General features: G+C 43.5%; 1 protein-coding gene across 5 annotated transcripts in view; it reads right to left on the bottom strand.

Moving 5' to 3' along the window:
* The window catches only part of NEK11 (NIMA related kinase 11), a 112,314-nt gene that overhangs the window by 61,999 nt on the left and 30,499 nt on the right, over positions 1-19,816 (bottom strand). For all 5 annotated transcript variants that reach the window (XM_058657106.1, XM_058657108.1, XM_058657105.1 and 2 more), the window contains 5 exons: positions 14,714-14,778; positions 13,509-13,635; positions 4,432-4,581; positions 4,260-4,338; positions 2,464-2,549 (listed from right to left, as the gene is read on the bottom strand). In XM_058657106.1, coding sequence (XP_058513089.1) covers positions 2,464-2,549; positions 4,260-4,338; positions 4,432-4,581; positions 13,509-13,635; positions 14,714-14,778 — 507 coding nt within the window. The remainder of the gene's footprint in view (positions 1-2,463; positions 2,550-4,259; positions 4,339-4,431; positions 4,582-13,508; positions 13,636-14,713; positions 14,779-19,816) is intronic.

Consider the following 19,816-nt stretch of genomic DNA (forward strand, 5'->3'; position numbering starts at 1 on the left):
CTGGTTTATATCCCAAGCTGCTCTGCTTCCCAACCAGCTCTCCGCTTGTGGCCTGGGAAAGCAGCAGAGGACGGCTCCAGTCTTTGGAACCACATGGGAGACCTGAAAGAAGCTCCTGGTCCCAGCTTTGGATTGGCTCAACTCGCACCTTCCGGCAGTTGTGACCATTTGGGGAGTGAGCCAGATGAATGGCCTCACTCCCTGTGTCTCTCCTTCTGTTGGTAAATTTGCTATTCAAGCAATAATGAATACATCTTAAGTAATGTAAAGCCTTCTTTCGTCCTCTCGCTAGGGGATGTACAGCAGGTGCCAGCCCCAGTGAGGTCTCATTTGGAGACTATTTTTATCACTACTAACCATCTTAAAGTCCCATCTTCTGCTTCACACAAGACTGGAAGCCTGTTTCTAGTAGGACCTGGCATCTAATTTAGGGCTCAATGATCATCTTTTGAGTGAATGAGTAAATGAATCAACAAACCCCAGGGAGCTTCAAAAAGACCACGGAGAAGTGTGTCTGATAAATAAATGATGCATGGACTTAAAAAGTTTTCCTGCATCAAAATACACATCTTTCAGGTTTGTTTTTCCACATAATGGTTGAAGTTCTCATGCATATGGTCATGTATAGGTTGGCATTTTTTTCCAGTAAGTTCTTCTAGGGCCCTGGGCAGTGACCCAAGCCCTGGGTGGTGACCCCGGAGCTTGGGTGGTAACCCAGGCCCTCCTGCACACAGAGGAGGGCTGCTGATTGAGCAGCTCCATTTCTCTGCAGCAGCCTGCACCCCCGAGTTGCTTTCTTCCTCTGGGGAGTCCTTGGCTGCACTGCAGGCAGCACCACAGCAGCTGCAGGGGAGGCTTTTTCCCCCTCTATAAATAATGAAGATTCCCCACAGACAACTCATCCCAAACACGCTCAGAAACACTTAGCAAATATTTTACGGAAGAATCATCATACTCCCAAGACAACAGAAATGTCTCCAGACCAGCCAAGCCAAGAAACACTGATAAACTCTAGGGAGGGAAGGAGCCAGCCAGGGCTACAGTTAATTGACAATGTTTTTCAAATTAGATTTTTGTTTAAAAGCAAATCATGTACTTTGCTAATCTCTGCTCCTGTTTTATTGCCTAGGACTGGATTTCATAACAAGAGCCAACTTGGCCCTTCGAGAGAAGTCCATTGGCAGGACACAGCTCTGTGTAGGACATGCTTGCCTCCCCCACACATGAACTCCACTGCTGGGCAAGTAGCTGAAAAGAATGCACTTGATCGAGCACAGTGCCTGGCACATAAAAAAAAATACTACAAAATGTTCCTATTGTGGTAGCTACAGTGTATTGAAGGTATCTTATATTCTAGGCTGGATATGTAGTTTTTATTTTTTAAATATTTATTTACTGTTATTGGAAAGCCAGATATACAGGAGGCACTTGTCTGCATGGCGGATGGTATTCCAGAAGGACGAGAGCCACTTGCAGTGTTCGGCTGAACAACTGTATGATGACCATTTTCTCCTGTGTTTCTTGCAGGAGCTGAGTGCTAGAGGCTGTTGCTACAGGAGATTTCTGCTGTAAACAAATCTCGCTTTGCTCCAAAAAAATTAAATTAATCCAAGTATCTATTACTCTTACATCTCTAATTACTAAGATAAAATTAGAAATCTCAGCTTTTTTTAAAAAAGATATAGAATAACTCAAACACCATGCCTAAAAACTTATCCCCAGAGGTGTTTTGTTTTGTTTAAAGGGAAAAAAATGCTCATTAGGCCATCAGCTAGGATCCTAATGGATAATGCAATAACAAATGCTTTTATGCACTTGTCCCATTTGTAAATACTGAAAAACCTTCTCAATTTGGCGGTGGGGGAGGTTGGCAGGGAGCGGTGGGGGGGTCTTTAAGTAACCACCTATCCCAGGGTATTCCGTGACTGTGCAAACTGCAGCACACCAAATTAGAATGAGGGAAGACGGAGGCTTAAGACATGGCTATGCTTTTCTGGGAAACAGTTCCTGTAGCGCTGTGGAAGAGAATGTGTATTTGCAGAACGTGAGAGCTCAGTCATCCCAGGACCCCGCAGCATCCTCTTTTCAGTAGATACACTGCCAGTTCATGCTAAACACACAGCACGCAAAAGCCATCTACACATATTCCAGAAGGCTCATTAGCATAAGTATTACTAAGTGCTTGTGATATTCATTTGTTTATACACTTACAAGGCAACTGCCGAGTTAGCCCGCGGACGGGTGAGCTGTGCAGTGGTTTAAATTTTCATGATTCCAATTTGCTGCCACCTGGGGTGGAGGGTTTTGGGATGCCTCGTTACTGAAGCCTCTTAATTTCTTGGCAGGAGTTGAGTGAATTCTGGGCTACTCCATGCAGTCAGCTTAGCACTAATAGATTTTTAAAGACAAATGCATTTAATGTTTACGCTCGACGGGCCTTGAAAAAGCAAAGCAATTACTTACACAGCATTAATTATATGAGCAGCCTCCTCCTGACAATGTAGATTCTTGTTTACCGCAGCCATTTCTGCATATCTGCACATTAAGTGCTGGAAAAAACAAAAACAAAAATGACAAGCCTGACCAAACAGCCTCTCCATCAAGAACAGGGCACAAAACTACCTGGAGTTTTTTCTGATCTGGGATGTAATTGCCACGCAGGGAGCGTGAAGACCTGGTAACCCTTCCTCCCCGTGTAGCCCATTCTGTTTCAGGACACCTGCAGGCTCAAGCTCCTGCCCTCTTCTCCCACTTCCTCTGGCACTGCTGCTCCAGCAGATTCCCCTGGATCCCTGTGAAGGTTTCCATTCTGCACACAGCCCCTGAGAGGGTGTGTGCTCTCAACCAGCCAGGCATTCTGCCTCTGTTTCATAGGGTCTCCTGGCGCCTGCTCCGTCTGCACTAAGGGAGAGCTTCAAGCACCGGGGTGGGGGCCGGCTTAGACCTGCCTCCCAGCCTGGCTTCAGCATTCGCCACTTCAGCAGGAGTTTTCTGGGGGACGTAGGCTTGTAAAGAACTCTCTCTTCTACACCTGTCTCTGTGGACACAGCCCAGTGTAGGGCTTGTACACGAGCTCCCTCCTGGGAGCAAGAATCCATTAAGCTCTGGGGGACCAGTCTCACCAACTCCAACCACAGCAGCCCTTTTCCTCCTGCCTTCTTTTCACAGTAACCCGTTTGCCTCCTTCCTGGTGTTTGTGACTGTTGAAGGTCACTTATTTCTTGGCTGCGTGGCCTTGGTGACTGTGTCTGTCACTAGCAGTCAAGCATTGAAAGAACAGAAGCCACATCTGTTGCGGCATCAGCACCCTGCCTGGCACCGGAAGAGGAAATGCGTGTCCCTACTGCCTGCTCCTGTCGCCTTCCCAGGTACACCGGACACTCTTGGGAAGCCACACCGTTTTGAAGAAGGACAACTGCTACAGCAAACTTGTGTTATGAAAATCTAAGAAGTTAAAAACAAAAAGAAGAAAAACTCTTTTGGGGGACCATTCATTTTTTTTTGAACCATCTGAGTTAGATTCACCGTATCAAATTTTTCAAATCTAAACATGATGAGATCTTTCAAAATTGTTTTCAAAAAAATTTCAGGTCTACAGGAAAAACAAAACCACCTAAACACTACAAAACACCATGGCTAACCAACACTCTGAGTTATGGTTAGTATGAGACCTGTTTAAAGGTATTGGGGTTAGCCCCTGCCCACAAGGGCACTGCAGGCAGATGTGGAGTTTAGGCAGAAAATCAGAACCCTGGGGTCTGGTGCTGCAGCATAGCTGGTAACATCAGCATCCCTTATGGATGCCCGCTGGAGTCCCAGCTACTCCGCTTCTGCTCCAGCTTCTTCATAATGTACTACAGAAAGCAACCAATAATGGCCTGAGACCTTAGGCCCCTGCCACTCGCGTGAGAGACCCAAAGGAAGCTCCTGACTCCTAGCTTTGGAATGACCCAGCTCCAGCTCTTGCAGCCATTTGGGGAGTGAATAAGCGGATGGAAGATTTTCTCCCCCTTGCCCTGCAAACTCTGTTTATAAAATAAATAAATCTTATAGAAATCCCCAATGGCACCAGGGAACCAGATTTTACACTCTTTTTTGCAAAGAGATTGCCCTCAATATTTCCCTCAGCTTCTCTGTAACTTTCTCCTCTTTCCTTCATCAATTCTTAACGCATCTCAATCCCAGAGCACATCTTCAAGCCTTGGCGCGTGTATACACATGCTAATTCTCTTTCCCAGAAGCCCTGCTGCTTCAAATACCTGTAGCTGTTCATCAATATAGGGGCTTTTCAAAACTTCTATAGCTGACGGCCTCAAGCATGGATTCTTGTTCAACATGCTGTAACGTTTAAAACACATGATTATTGTCAAGGGAGCTACAAAATAAGCACACTGTAAAATTGTTTCTGTGACAACGCACTTACGTCCCTACCTCCTCATAATGGCATTTAGTTCTCTTGGATGTCTCTCCGGGAGGGAAGGCGTGTCACCCTCAACAATTTTGAAGACAACGGACAGGAAATTAGAGCCAGTGAATGCATGGCTCAGGCAGCACAGCTCGTACAGAATGCACGCCAGCGACCTAAGGACAAAGGCAAAGAATTTACCTGAGAAAGTCTTCCTGTTTGAAAGCTCCCATCACGCAAGCCACAGTGAGACATGGCAGAGGACTGGTCGGTGAGGCGTTTCCGCACACTCCAGCGGCTCTCTGAAAACCTCACTTCTCTACTGTTCTTCTCCACTGAAAAAAACATGTTTATTATAAAACAGAAAAACAAAATGACAGAATAAAGAAGGGAAGACAGAATGACCGCGTTTTTGTCCAAGGAAGATGCTCAAATTAGGACTCAACAATATGCCTGTGCTGAGTAAGGAATCCAAACGTTTGATCAACGGAGTGAGAAATTTTTTTAATTAGCCTCTGTGAAAGAAAAAGCAAAATGCAACCAAATACTGTCTTCCTAAGGCAGTTTTTGTTAATGTGGCATATGCAAAATAAAATTTAAATCTGCCAGCCTAATCTTCCCTCTAAAGGGTTTCTAAGCATTTTGAAAAGAAAAACTGGCATTCTTCATTGGTTTTCTGAATATGCTCCATTTGTAAGTAGGCTGGGAGAGCAGCTACTTGTAGCTCCAACTGAAATGCATAGTTCTCCCTTGAGGACTAGGGAGCCGAATATTAAAATTCCAGATCAACCCAACAGTGGATTCACTGTCGGATTAAGCAAACAAATCAGCAACTGAAACACTAGCAGAAAAACCTTTTCAATAGCTCTTCATCATAAACAGACCAAGAGGCTGAGCCGATCCGTAGCCAGGAGCCTCGTGTCTCTTCTGGATCTCCCATGTGAATGTAGGATGCCAAGGACTTGAACCATCCTCCTCTGCTTACCCAGGCCGTAAGTGGGAGCTGGATTGGAAATGGAGCAGCCAGGACATGAACCAGAGACCATACGGGATCCTGGCACCAAAGGAGGAAGCTTTGTCTATCAGCGCCATTGCACTGGGCCCAAAACGTGCATTTGTAAAAGAATTGTGAGTCTGTACCCTGGGACTCCGTTCTAGTGACTAGGAACAGCACTAAGGTTCCCAGTTAACTGAAGTGCGCACTTGCTTTCCAGCGTAATAGAACCAACATCATGTTCCCCTATTCTATAGTTAAGGAAACTGACTCAAAGACACCAAATGACATGGTCAAAAACACAGCTAAGTAAAGATGGAACGAACTTTAGAGTCAAGGCATTTTTCAAAATCCTATACTCTTTCTATTACAGAAACACAGTAGCTGTTAGAGAAACAATGTGATCTCAACACCCAAGATCAATGTAAACACTATAAATTATGGAAATTATTTGACGCTCCATATATTTTATAGTCTGTAAGACTATAAAACGCTACTTGGCAGAGTAGCACATACCTATATTTCTCTCTCCTGAGAAGACAGAATTTACTGACAGCAAAAAAGCATTTTAAAAAAATCCTCTAAAGGCACTGTTTTTCTTCTCCTACCTCTTGTGCCATGAAAGCGTCTGTTTTTAATTTGGCTGGGACGCATCTGACAAAACAGTGATACAAAATGTTACAAATAGCTTAACTGCACAACAGGGTTCCCTTAATGGAAGAAGTGATCTCGGGCAGAAACAAGGAGGGCAGAAAGAAAACAGAGCACAGCGACGCCCAGCTCCGTGGTGTGGTAGCCTAAGCCGCCGCCTGCAGTGCCTGCATCTCATATGGACGCTGGTTTCAGTCCCAGCTGCACCACTTCTGGTCCAGCTCCTTGCGTGTGGCCTGCGGGAGGATGGCCCCAGGTCCTTGGGACTCTGTCCTCATGTACGAGATGCCAAAGAAGCCCCTGGCTTCAGCTCAGCTCAGTTATTCCAATCATCTGAGGAGTGAATCAACACTTGCCTTCTCTCTATAACCCTAACTTTCAAATAAAAATAAATCTTTTAAAAACAAGCAGCAAAAAGTAATTTTGCAAATAATAATATTAACTCTAAGAAATAATATCAGCATGCCATGTTCTTGAATGGACAGAGCTAATATCATCAAAATGTCCATAAAATAATATTAGCAATATCTCATGTAGCTCAAAACTTAGAATTAAACATTCATAACAAAAGTAAAGCAAAAAGACACAAGAGGATAAATGGAGTAATCATGAAAGCCATGAATACCACCTCTGGTATTCTCCACCTGGCTCAGCTCCAGATGTTGGCGATGGCCAGTGGTCTGCTCTGAGCCACGCCCATGCCAGGCGCCAGGAGCTCCATCTGGGTCTTCCTCTCTCTGGCTATCCCCTCAGCAGAGGGGCCAGACCAGAAGTGGAGCAGCCAGGACCCTTATGGGATGGATGTGATGTTACCTGGTGCACCAAGTGCTGGCCTTTTAGCTATTTTTAACCAAATGCTAATAAAGTTGCAAAAGCTTGACATTTATTGAATGCCACTAAAGCGCTCATAGCAAGATTTAAAATACTACATACATTAGCAAAGAAAGGGGTCTTAAAATTTATGCCAGCTTGAGAAGCTAAAAAGGCAGTGCAAACAACATCAAAGAAAATGTAAGATGAAATAGAAACACACAATTAAAACAGAAAATGAGCCGACATAAATTGAACAGACCACCAGCAAAACTGATCAAGAAAAAAGAAATAAAATCCACCATGAAGTAATAACAGGAGTGACAGAAGACTATAAACTCCGCAGAAAATATTAAGGTGATATTGCAAAAATATTTTCTCACAACAAATTTGATAATCTGAATGAAATGAACAGTCTTTTAAAAAAAAATACTATGGACCAAACTGGCAGAAGAGAAACCAGAAAACCTGAGCCGTCCCTTAAGTGTTCAACACAGGCAGGCAATTATTACAAAAATAAAGGTTAAAAGGCTTTCCACCAAGAAAGCTCCCAGACCACATGGCTTTACTTAATGAGAGCAAGCACTTAGCCAATTCTTCCAAATATTTAAGGATAAATTTGTTTATTCAATTTGTTTACTTTGTAGAGTCGCTAAAATCTTGGAACTTAAACACACATGGGAGACCTGGAAGAAGATCCTGATTTCTGCCTTTGGTCTGGTCCAGCCCCTGCTCTTGTGAATTTGACGTGTAAACCAGCAGATGGAAGATCTCTCTCTCTCTCTCTCTCTCTCTCTCTCTCTCTGTAACTCAATCTAAATTAATTTTTAAAATACATTTATACAGAAATTCAAAAGGACAAGACTAGCCAATGGATAAAAAATTAATAATCAAGATTTACTCTTTATTAATAATCAAGATTTACTCTTCAATTATATTACTTATGATAGTGTGGGACTGATCTACAAACAAAAAGAAATAGATCAAGAAAACAAAACAGGGGGCTCAAAACACAAATACACACCAATGTAGCCACTTGATTAGTGCGAAGATGTTTCAACAATTGAATATGAAAATAATGTGTCAGGATGCGTAGTTCACGTTACACATACATAAAATTCCAATTATTGATTAATCTCTGAAAAATAAAATCATGGAGCTTTAAAAAGAAGACAAAACTATCTTCCAGATATTGGAGTAGGCAAAGATGTCTTTCTTTTCCAGATTTATTTTATTTGTTTGAAGTGTAGAGTCCAGAGAGACGGGGAGAGAGAGAAAAATCTTGCATCTGCTGGTTCACTCCCTAAATGGCCGCAACGGCCAGGACTGGCAGGAGCAAGGAGTTTTTCCAGGTCTCCCACATGGGTGCAGGGCCACAAAGACTGGGCCGCCCTCCACCGCTTTCCCAGGCACATTGGAAGTCAAGGAGCAGCCTGGGCTTGAACCGGCTCCCGTCTAGGATGCCAGCTTCAGAGGCAGCAGCTTCACCTGTTATGTCACAACTAAGAAACCAAACACACAATAAAGTTATAAACTTCCATAGTGAATTAAGATTATGCATATGTATTCATGAAAAGACATCATTTGGAGAGTGAAAATGGTCACGACCGGAGAGAATGGGAGAGAATATTTAAGGTTCAAAGACGGTTGTCCAGAATATGCAAAATTAATGAATCAATGCAGTCTCTTAGAAATCACCAACAAAAGCCCGGCGATCCAATAGAAGAAAATAGAGGCAAAAATCTTGACAAGATGCAAGACATAGCCATTACATACTTATTGCTTACATATTTTAATTGCTTACGTATTTTAATCCTCAACAACCATAACAAGATAGGAACTCTGTCATTCTAATGTATCAGCAGAGGAAACCAGAAGATTAGGTAAATTGCTGAAGTTTCCAGATGGAGCAGGTCACAGAGCTAGGAGTGCAGGCAGAATACTGGGCTGCTTCCCTCTGCAACCTTAGAGCATCTGTCTAAGAGCACACTGCAGCTGGAAATCATGGCTGGTGCTGACGGAGTCCTTCAGGCAGGGGCAGATTCCACAAACATAATCCACTACGCCCCACAGCGCATGAAACCATGGCCAGCACAAGAGATGTACAATGGACCTACTCCGAAAGCAGAAAGAAAGGCAGTCAAGCTCCTTTTTTGTTTCCCCATTGCTTTGGTAGGAAGCGAAGACTAGTTCATGATCTACTAACAGAAAATTGAATAAAGTCAAACCCGGTGTCACAGAGACATAACCCCATCTGAACCACATTTGTTGAGTTTATTAAGTTATTAACATATGTGCAATTATCAATAGACTGTGGAACAGTTAAAGACTGACTCAATCTATTTTGATCTAAGACTATCTCTTTTTGTTTTTTGAAATCCTCTGTGCTACACTAAAAATATGCTGCTTTCCACGGACCTGTTTCATTTTGATCTGCTGATATTTGCTTGTGTTTGAGAGCATGAAGAAGATGTAGTTTACCAGCCGGCAACTTATGGGAAATGATTTGTTGTGGTCTCAGTGCACCTGCCTTGAACGGCTGTCTGCAGCTCTTTCGTGAGACAAGCTGATTACAGAAACCACTGTGACACTTAAGATGGGAGATGTGTTATCACTCTTTTACCAATTTTTAAATCCATTTATTCTGGTAACCACATTTTATATACCTGTGATTTTTTTTCCAATTTCCAGCCAGACATTTCTATATGATTCTATATGGGAATCATTATATCATCTCAAACTTTTCACTTCCAACATTTTAGAAGAATCTTCTTTTATTTGACATCCAAGTCTTCAGTCTGGTAATGCAAAAGTGGAAGGGAATATGGAAGTACTAAAAAAAAATTCAAGTGAGAAGTGCCGTTTTCCTGAGAAGCGTAATAATTTGCATTCCCTCCCTTTTTTTCTTGTTTTTTTTTTTTTTTTTTCCCAAAATACAGCCAACTGTGAAGAAGTAAGCAGAAAACTCCCCGAGGGAGTCCGTGTAAACAGTGGAGACAGTCTGGGACCAGGTGTGCATGAAGCAAATTACACCTGAACTCCATAAACTTGGCATCTGTCACAGTCACCCAGAGCTACCACAGACTTCTGCAGCACAGATTCATAGCAAACTGTAAACCTATCTGAGACTGCCTTGTCTAAAGTAAATAACTTTATACTTCGAAATCTGCTCATACGCTGTGGCCAGGAGAGTTCCCGACGGCGACGCATCAGCGATTGGCTTGGAGATTTTAATGATTTTCTAGATCGCAGTTTGATTTGGTGTGATCAAGAAGCATCCTCATGCATTCATCTGGAAAGGGGTGTGCATGGTTTAGGCAGCTGAACACAACGACATACGGAGAAAGGAACAGGAATTGCATCCAGGAGTGGTGGGTGCTCCAGGAGTGGTGGGTGCATCCAGGAGTGGTGGGTGCTCCACACAGCACGTGCTGGAGATGCTGCAAACTGCCTCACTTTCACGGCTGAACCGCGAATGCACCTGATACACCTAATCAAGGGCAGGTCCCCAGCTGGGCTGAGGACGGAGGCCTTGTTCCTCTTCACACTGACCTCCCCGTGAGCTCCGAAGGCGAGGACTCCTCGCAGCATGGCGGTTGGGTTCCAAAGGCAAGACTGTTACGATCCAGGAACAAGCTCATTCACACTTTACTGTGTAGACTGAACAGTCACACTATACAGCTTTGCCATGGGTACAGCATGACGGCTCAGTGGCTAAATCCTCACGTTGCATGTACCGTGCAGAAACCAACGTCATTGGAAAGACAACCAGAAGCCCTGAGCGGTCCGCAGAAACAGAAGAACAATAAACGTCCTTCGGGACCAGGGAGGAGAGTTTTCTCTGGTCCGAGCCTGGCTCCACCTCTGGACCCCCGCCCTCCCTCGCAATGACCATCGGGATCGCTTCGAAAACCCCACACAGCAAACAATCATACAAACTAAAAAAAACCTAAAATAAATAGACAAACAACAGAAAGTAGAGCTTGAAATCTGACAGGAAAGAGCTGGCGTGGATTGGCTCATACCTCGCTGGGTGGGACACAAAGATTAGTTACTCCTCACCATGGTGTTGAGGATTTTCCTGCACATCCCCCCCCCCCAAAAAAAATGTTCTGCACCTTAAATGTCCAGGACCCCCTACCCTGTCAACGTGAATCCTGATGTCTCCAATTGCTTATACAAACCAGCCGTGCTCCAGGGCCTTGTCCTCTGTGAGCCAAACAGGCCTCACATCCCAAACCAGTGTGTATAAACTTCTGGTACTTCACCCACTTTAAAGACAGATACTTTATGTGCTTAAATGTTATGAATAATTGAATCCAGCAACTTTACTAGATTGTAGAAGAAGAGTAAGATTACATAGGGGCAAACATGAATAGATGAAAATATAATGGATATTAGATAAGTCCATTTTTAAGCACTCTATATATAAAACGTACAACTGTTGGTGCTAAAGCAAGATACTCATCAATTATTCATAAGTGCTTCCAATCTTAAGAAAATTCTCCACAATAAACAAATGCTCCAGGCTGAGACCCAGAGTCCCAGCGCCCTGCTGAGGCTCACTCAGCAGTGTGTCTCTCCAAGACGACCCATCAGGTGTATGAATCTGCCACTATAATTAACAGCTCTATTATCCCTTCCACTTCAGCTTGGGCAATAGAAATTTCATTACCAGACAAGCATGTTTTTATTCAGAGGCAACCAAGGTAATTACTAAATTCATAAGGGGCTGATTATTTGAAGTAAGGATGATGTTACTTTCTAAGCTTGTATTTCCTAAATAGTTAATATTCTTAATGCTTTTAAAAAAAGTTTAAAATCCTCCTGTACTTTTATATTTGAGTAGAGTGTGGTGTTTTAAATTTCTTCAGAAGCAGATATTCCTGAATCCTAAATTATTAGGTTGATACTGTCTGACATTCCTTTAACTGATTATTAAACACTAGGGAGGATTTTTTTAAAGATAACACTGAGACAGCCAAGATAAAGACTCTATTTCTTCTCTTTGTGGCTTCCCGTGCCTCTGTTTCCTAGCAGACAAGCCTCTGATTGGGCAAGCTACATGTCCTTCCGAAGACTTACATGATGGATTTCTTAGTTAACTTACTCTTTTTTTGAAGTTTTTACTTATTCAATTTGAAAGGCAGAATTAAAGAGAGAGAGAGAGAGAGAGAGGGAGAGAGAGAGAGAGAGAGAACTCTTCCACTCCCTAGTTCACTCACCAAATCTCCAAATGGCCACGACACCCTGGTTAGGTTAGGTCCAAGCCCTCAGCTGGATCTCCCTGGGGGTGGCATGGCCCCGAGTAGCCAGGTCATCCTCTGACACTTTGGCAAGTGTCCTAAAGCTGCAGAAAAGGGATTCAAAAGGAGCAAGCCTTCTCCTGAGGGGCAGGAAGCCCACCGCTTTTTTCCTTTTATATCCTAAAGGCTATTGCGGTCTTGGGCAAATAACAGGTGTTCACTGCAGTGAACTTGCGCAGGAATTCATTGCTGTGAACAGTCCTCTGTAGTCCGGGGTTGCTTTGGGCTGGTGGGAGGTGGGGAGATGCCACCAGCAGGGAAAGATGAGTAAGAATACACGTGGAAGATATAGGAAATGACTTCCAGGACTGAGGGAAGCTAGCAATGAAAAGCCAGAGGAGGAACTTCAGACAGGAGCCGTGGAAGGGTTGCTGAGGAACTGCCACAGCTGGGCCCAGGTGAGTCCCAGCTGAGACACCAGACATGAGCAGAACTAATGACCCGTTGGGAGCCCTGCCGTGCTTCCCTCGTCCTCAGCCCGGAGACAGGCCGTGTCCTACCCTGTGCTCTCTGGAAGGACGGAGCGGGCTCAGCTTTCACGTTCCTCCTCTCCGAAAGCGCGGGATGCTTGTGCTAATTTGCATAAAATAATTACTTAATTAATAAGTTCTCAGCTAGATTGTCCTTTCCAGCTTTGAAGAGCTGAAAAATGATGTTAGCTTCCTCTTCAAAGGAAATGAATATTCCCCAACAGGATCTGTTGCTTACACTAGGACATAAGGAACACAATTTCTGACATGTTCTCTGCGGTAAGACTCATAGCGCTTCCAGGACAGGAACACTCCTGCGGACACAGGGAGCCCAGGAGCTCTCCCACATGGCTGCCACTGAGAACCCAGAAAAGCCTTCACAGAACTGATCCTTCAAGTGAATATCTTCAGCAAAATTCTTAAAAGTAATGAGAAAATTGTAGGAAAACTGAAAGTTCTCCACAGAGATGAAAATTACTCTTAACATACAATCAAGCACAGTATTTAGCAATACAAAAGCTTATTTTTAATAGGATAGTTGAAATGTATCAAAATGTAATGGTGCTGGTATGTTAAAGACTCCTCCCTCCCCTCAACTGTGGCTCAGGAATTACAAATCCAAACCAACCAATTAATTTATGAAGAAAGAGAATTTCTGAAATCAATTTAACAGACTGTATCAAGCTCCAAATCCGAAAGTCCCCCTTTTTTTTTTAACTCCAGCCACAGCATGTCCAGGGGATAAACTGAGCGCAAGCATGAAGTCACACTCAAAGAGCAGACCGCACAAGCTGTCGGGTGGCAGGTGGAGCCACCTGCTATGCCCCGCCCACTCACCAGGTGGAGCCACCTGCTATGCCCCGCCCACTCACCAGATGTCTGACTTGGTGTCATAGCCTTGGTGCTTCAGAACTTCGGGGCTCATGTAATGTGGAGTTCCAGTGAGAGTTGTGGCCAGGTCACAGGATCCCATTAGAAGCCGAGAGACTCCGAAATCCCCTTCAAATAACAATTAAACATATGGATACTAAAAAGCAGTGAAAATCAACCCTGGAAATCAACAAAGTAATGACTGTCTAATCGGATCACTTTGTTACGCAGCATTTCACATCATTTTAGAAAGCAAGAAATGCGATACCTTAAATTACGCAATGCCAGTGAATCGCTTTAAAATCATAGGCTTGGTCCTGGTGCGGTAGCCTAGCGGCTAAAGTCATCGCTTTGCATGCGCCAGGATCCCATATGGGTGCCAGTTCTAATCCCTGTGGTCCTGCTTCCCATCCAGCTCCCTGCTTGTGGCCTGGGAAAGCAGTCAAGGATGACCCAAAGCATTGGTACCCTGCACCTACGTGGGAGACCTGGAAGAGGTTCCTGGCTCCTGGCTTCGGATTGGTCCAGTTCTGGCCACTGCGGTCACTGGGGCAGTGAATCCACAGATGGAACATCTTTGTATTTCCTCCTCTCTGTATATCTGCCTTTCTAATAAAAATAAAATAAATCAAAAAAAAAAAACCCTGTTGAACCATTTGGTCAGTTTGTTGCATGAAGCCAGAAACCACAATACATTCATTAACTCTACCACATATGTCCTAAGTAATTTAGACTTCAGTTTATATCAGAAAATTGGTGGTTTTTACTGATCCCATCAGATAGGTTGAGATTTGAGAGGCTTAAATAAATGAATGATTAACATTTTGAGGTACATGTACAAGAATTTGAAATGAAAACATCTAGACTCTTCAATGCTTTTGGAATATATATTTTTCAAATTCTTACCAATGTTTTTTAAAGATATATTTCTTTTTTATTGAAACTCGTATATACTTTCAATAAAATAAAAGTTAGCCAGAGCTGAGCCAATCCGAAGCCAGGAGCCCAAAGCCTCTTCCAGGTTTCCCACATAGGTGCAGGGTCCCAAGGCTTTGGGCCGTCCTCGACTGCTTTCCCAGGCCACAAGCAGGAAGCTGGATGGGAAGCGGGGCTGCCAGGATTAGAACCGGCATCCATATGGGATCCTGGCGAGTGCATGGTGAGGACTTTAGCTGCTAGGCTACTGTATTGGACCCTAAATTCTTACCAATTTTAAGCCGATTATTTTTCAAAAATATGTTCTTTGACTTCAAGTCTCGATGAAGTATCCTCCTACAAAGGAAAAGAGAGACATACTGAATCACGTTAGCAGAATGAAGAGTGAAAAAAAACCAGGATGTTCTCAATAGATATGGAGAAAAAATTTGGTAATATTCAATATACTTTCATAATAAAAAGAACCTTCAACAAATGAGTTAAAGGAGGAATACACCTCTAAATTATAAATGTTGTATATGAGAAGGCAACAGCCAAAACAAAGCTGAATTGAATGAAGCTGAAAGCATTTCCTATCAGGTCTGGAATAATACACTCATTCAATATAGCCTTGGAAGTAATCGAAAGCAATTAGGAAGGAAAGCAGATAATAGATTAAGCCTCCGCCCACCACACTGGCATCCCGTATGGGCTCTGGTGTGAGTCCTGGCTGCTCCACTTCAGATCCAGCTCTGTGCTTACTGCCTGGTGGAGAACTAACTTGTGGAGCTACCACGCCAGTCCCAAGTAGAACAGATTTTTAATGAGGAATGGACAGGCTCAGGTAACTTAAACATTAAGTTGCAGATCAAAATAGGGCTCATAAAGGAGATCCAGCAAGGAAAAAAAAAAGAAGAAGGAAGTTTCATGACCAGAGAGACAGGGACAGTTAAGTCACACAGTTAATGCAGACACTGGCGTTCATTCAGGTGGGAGACCCTGACTGAGGTCCTGCTCCCGGACTCAGCTTCCCCCCTCCTTTTGCGGGCCTATGGGGAGTGAACCAGTGGATATTTCTCTCTTTCTGTCTTTCAACTACAATGATAACTTTTTAAAAATGCATTTTCTTCAAAACAAGAGGGTACACAACGTGTTAGAAAACAGTTATGAGAAATTACTGGCTGGCACCATCATAAACAAACAGTAAGCTCTACAGAATGGACCAAATATCAAATTAGTTGTTAATTTTCTTAATATTCTTTTTATTTTTTGGCACATAAATGTTGTGCACATCTAAATGATGTCCTGTGACATTTGAATACATGGATACATTTTGTGATGTCCAATTAGTGGAAACATATCTCCTCAAATATTTAACATTCTTGCTACAGTCTTTTTAAGAGAAATATACATTATCATTACTGATAACCAGCCCTGTGCAATAGAATTCGAGAATGTCTTACCCCAACCGAGCAACCCACAATCAGATTTCCACATCTGTCTTCCCACTTACCTCTTCCCAGCATTTGGCATTCACCAATTATCTACAAAATCAACATTGTTAGATTCTATATTTGAGATCATGGGGTACTTTATGTGCTTGGTTTATTTCACTTCCCCCAGGCTGATACAAGTGATAAAAGCTCATTCCCTGTTTAAGCTGAGTAATATTCCAATGTGCATGTGTAACACATTTTATCTGTCAGTCGATAAGCACTTGGGTTGTTTACATTTCTTGTCTACTGTGAACAGTGCTGTATGTATCGCTGGGATAAATAGCCAGTAGAGGGGTTGCTGGGCCCTAGGGTGATTTTTACTTTTTGTAAGGAACTTCCATACTGCTCTTCATAATTGCTAGACTCGCTTATATTCCCAGCAACAATGCGTAAGGATTTCCTTTCTCTACCTCCTTGCCAGCACTTGTTTTCAATTTAAAAGCAGCATTCTCCCCGAGGTGAAGGAGCATCTCACTGGGGTTTTTATTTGCACTTCTCCAACAGCTAGAGATGCCGGGCATCTTTTCTCCATGTGCCTGTTGGCCATCTGTATTACGTATTTCTGGAGAAATGTCTGTTCGGACTTGCCCGTTTTTGTTTGGGTCATTTGGGGTTTTTCCTTGCTGCTGATTTATTTGTGTTCCTTAGATGTTATAGTTACTAGCCCTTTCTCACGTTCTGCGTGTTGGATTGTTTCCTTTGCTTTGCAGAAGCTCTTTAATCTGATGAAATTCTTTTTTTTCTCTCGTTGCCTGTGTGGTTGGCGTCTGACTTCACACCTTCCCTCCAAATCCCTGCTCATTCCAATGTCCTCCAGTGTCTCTCCTGCGTTTTCTTCTAAAGTTTTCAAAGTTTTAGAACTTGCATTTGGTTCCATTTGAGGTGTTTTTTGTGAAGGGCTAGAGGAAGAGTCTACTCTGGTTCTCTTGGATGTGGCTCTTCCCTGAATCACTTCTTAGGAAGAGAAAAAAAGCACCTTTTCCTGGTGCAGGCTTTGGTCAGAACATAAGCTGGCTGTAGATGTGTGATTTTATTTCACGTCTTATTCTGTTCTCTTCTGTTTATGTGTCAATGCCAAGTTGGTCTAATTATTGTACTTTGTAATATATTCTTCTCTCCTTTTTTGCTTATTTATTATTATTATTTTCCATGACACAGTTTTGTAGGTAGTGGGATTTCCCCTTCCATCTTCCCTCCTCGCTTCCCACTCCGCACCACCCAACACTTTTTTCCCAATGTGATTGCAACATACATAGACCTTTTACAATAGTCACAAGTCTAACACTGTTCTATTTAAGTGTATCATGATATTGTAGGTATAGACAGTGTAGAAAATCCAGCATCCTACTGTCAAGATAAATCCAACTGTTTCATTGGAAGTCCTCCCTGTATTCTTTTTTAAATAAATCAACACCATCACAAAATCAGACCTAAAAAAACCTGCCTGGATTTAGGGGACCAGACTACTGCTCTCATCCCCTCTTCCTTGTAGAACTAGATGTCTGTGAATGTGGACAACCCAGAAGCCCTGGAGGCAGACAAGGGTGGGACGCTCATGACTCCAGAGGTCACAGGAAGCTCACTGCCCACCCTGGACAGCACACTCGACGTTGCTGTCAACACACAGACTTTACAATGATTGTTTGGAATAATGTAATGAATTCAGTTCACTAAAATTTGTGTTCTGAATCACAAACAATGGAGATCCAGAGATCCTCAAATATCCACATGTCTGTTCCTACTAACTGACTTCTTTGAATGGTAAAAGAGAGGGAAAAAAAATCAGTGGGGCCAGTGCAATGGTTCAACTGTCTATTCCTCCTCCTCCAAATGCTGGGATCCCATATGGGTACCAGGTTTGTCTCAGCCACTCCACTTTCCATCCTGCTCCCTGCCTGTGGCCTGGGAAAGCAGTGGAGGATGGCCCAAAGCCTTGGGACCCTGCACCCACGGGGGAGACCGAAGAAGCTCTTGGCTCCTGGCTCCAGATCAGCTCAGCTCTGGCCATTGCAGTCACTTGGGGAGTGAACCAACAGATGGAAGACCTTCCTCTGTGTCTCTCATTCTCCCTATAGGTCTGCCTTAGCAATCAAAATCAATAAATCTGTTTTAAAAAGAATAAAAATTGAACCTTCCCTTTGAAATTAAACTCATTTAATGATCAATAGATAGTCTCAAAAATATTTAGGTTTTTAAAGATACCAGCATTTGATTTTCTGTTTTTCACACAGAAAACCATAGTTGGCATCTCCATGTTGTTTTTCCATTGTTTTCTTTATGAGTAAGCCAAGAACGTGCCAGAAAACTGTGAAAGAAAACCAAAGAAATAACCAACTGAAATCCTAGTCAGTAGCTTTGGATAACTTATTAGAAGAGCATTCAATCTTCTTTTGTATTTATCTCATCCTGACATCATCCCAAAGATGGTTAGGAACTCTGGTGAGTTATCAGCCCGTGGCTTCACTGAGCATGTGTGTGGGAGGACACATGCTGAACTCCAGAGGGCTCAGAGGACGCACAGGCAGTGTGACACCTGCGCATAACCAGGCCTTGAGTGCCCTGTGAATGAGCACTTTGGTGGGAGAAGAGAGTTGCCAGGTGGGATGGCCACTGCCAAGATGCCCCAGAAGATTCATTTGGTCGGGGTGTCCTCATCTTTTCATGTGTGTTCCTATCAGCTTGAGAATCTATGAGCTGCTCAGTGTCCAGAAGGCTTCATTTTGACCTAAGCACAACACTGAAGTTTTAGACTATACTGTCAGAGCAGACTAGGAAGATCAAAGACACGGGTCAGCACTGTGGTGTGGTAGGTAAGCCCCTGCCTGTAACACCAGCATCTCGTTGTGGGCGCCAGTTCATGTCACAACTGTTCCAATTCCACAATTCCAATCCAGCTCCCTGCTAATAGCCTGGGAAAAGCAACAGAAAGACAAACCAAGTGTTTGGGAACCCTGCCACCCCTGGGGGAAGCCCGGTTGAAGCTCCTGGCTCCCCAGTACTGGCCACTGCAGCCAGCTGGGAAGTGAACCAACAGATGGACGATCTGTCTGTCTGTCTCTCTCTCTCTCTCTCTGTGTGTAACTTTGACATTCAAACTAAATCTTTGTTAAGACAATTAAAACTCTTAAAACATACTTTGGCCTTTTACAGGCATTTCACTTTGAATACTTAGCTCTCTGTGGACAAAGAATATCTTCTGCTTCGACTTGATATGTAAATCCAGTCAAATGTGTACTGATACATTCCAAGGTGACCACACAGTTCACTTCTGACATATTAAGGTATTTACAACTTCAGCCCACTGCAAATGCCATCAGTTCTTAAGAGGTATATGAACATCACTTACAATTCTCAGAAGATGAGAAGGGGTGTTGTGTACAAGTCTCTGTCTTCAAAGATAAACTTGATTGGGACCCGGCGGCGTGGCCCGGGGGCATGGCCTGGGGGCGTGGCCCGGCGGCGTGGCCTGGCGGCTAGAGTCCTCGCCTTGGACGCCCCGGGATCCCATATGGGCGCCGGTTCTGATCCCGGCAGCTCCACTTCCCATCCAGCTCCCTGCTTGTGGCCTGGGAAAGCAGTCGATGACGGCCCAATGCATTGGGACCCTGCACCCACGTGGGAGACCTGGAAGAGGTTCCTGGTTCCCGGCTTCGGATCGGCGCGTACCGGCCCGTTGCGGCTCACTTGGGGAGTGAAACATCGGGTGGAAGATCTTCCTCTCTGTCTCTCCTCCTCTCTGTATATCCGGTTTTCCAATAATAATAAAATCTTTTTTTAAAAAAAAGATAAACTTGATTAGTAGAACAAAAAGAAAAACAAGCTAGTATAGTCTCTGGATGAAGTCATTCAACTGTTTCCTTAAGGAAAAAAAACATTCTAGATGTTTTAACACAATCATT

Source organism: Ochotona princeps, chromosome 30 (genome assembly GCF_030435755.1).
Source record: "Ochotona princeps isolate mOchPri1 chromosome 30, mOchPri1.hap1, whole genome shotgun sequence".
Classification (NCBI taxonomy): domain Eukaryota; kingdom Metazoa; phylum Chordata; class Mammalia; order Lagomorpha; family Ochotonidae; genus Ochotona; species Ochotona princeps.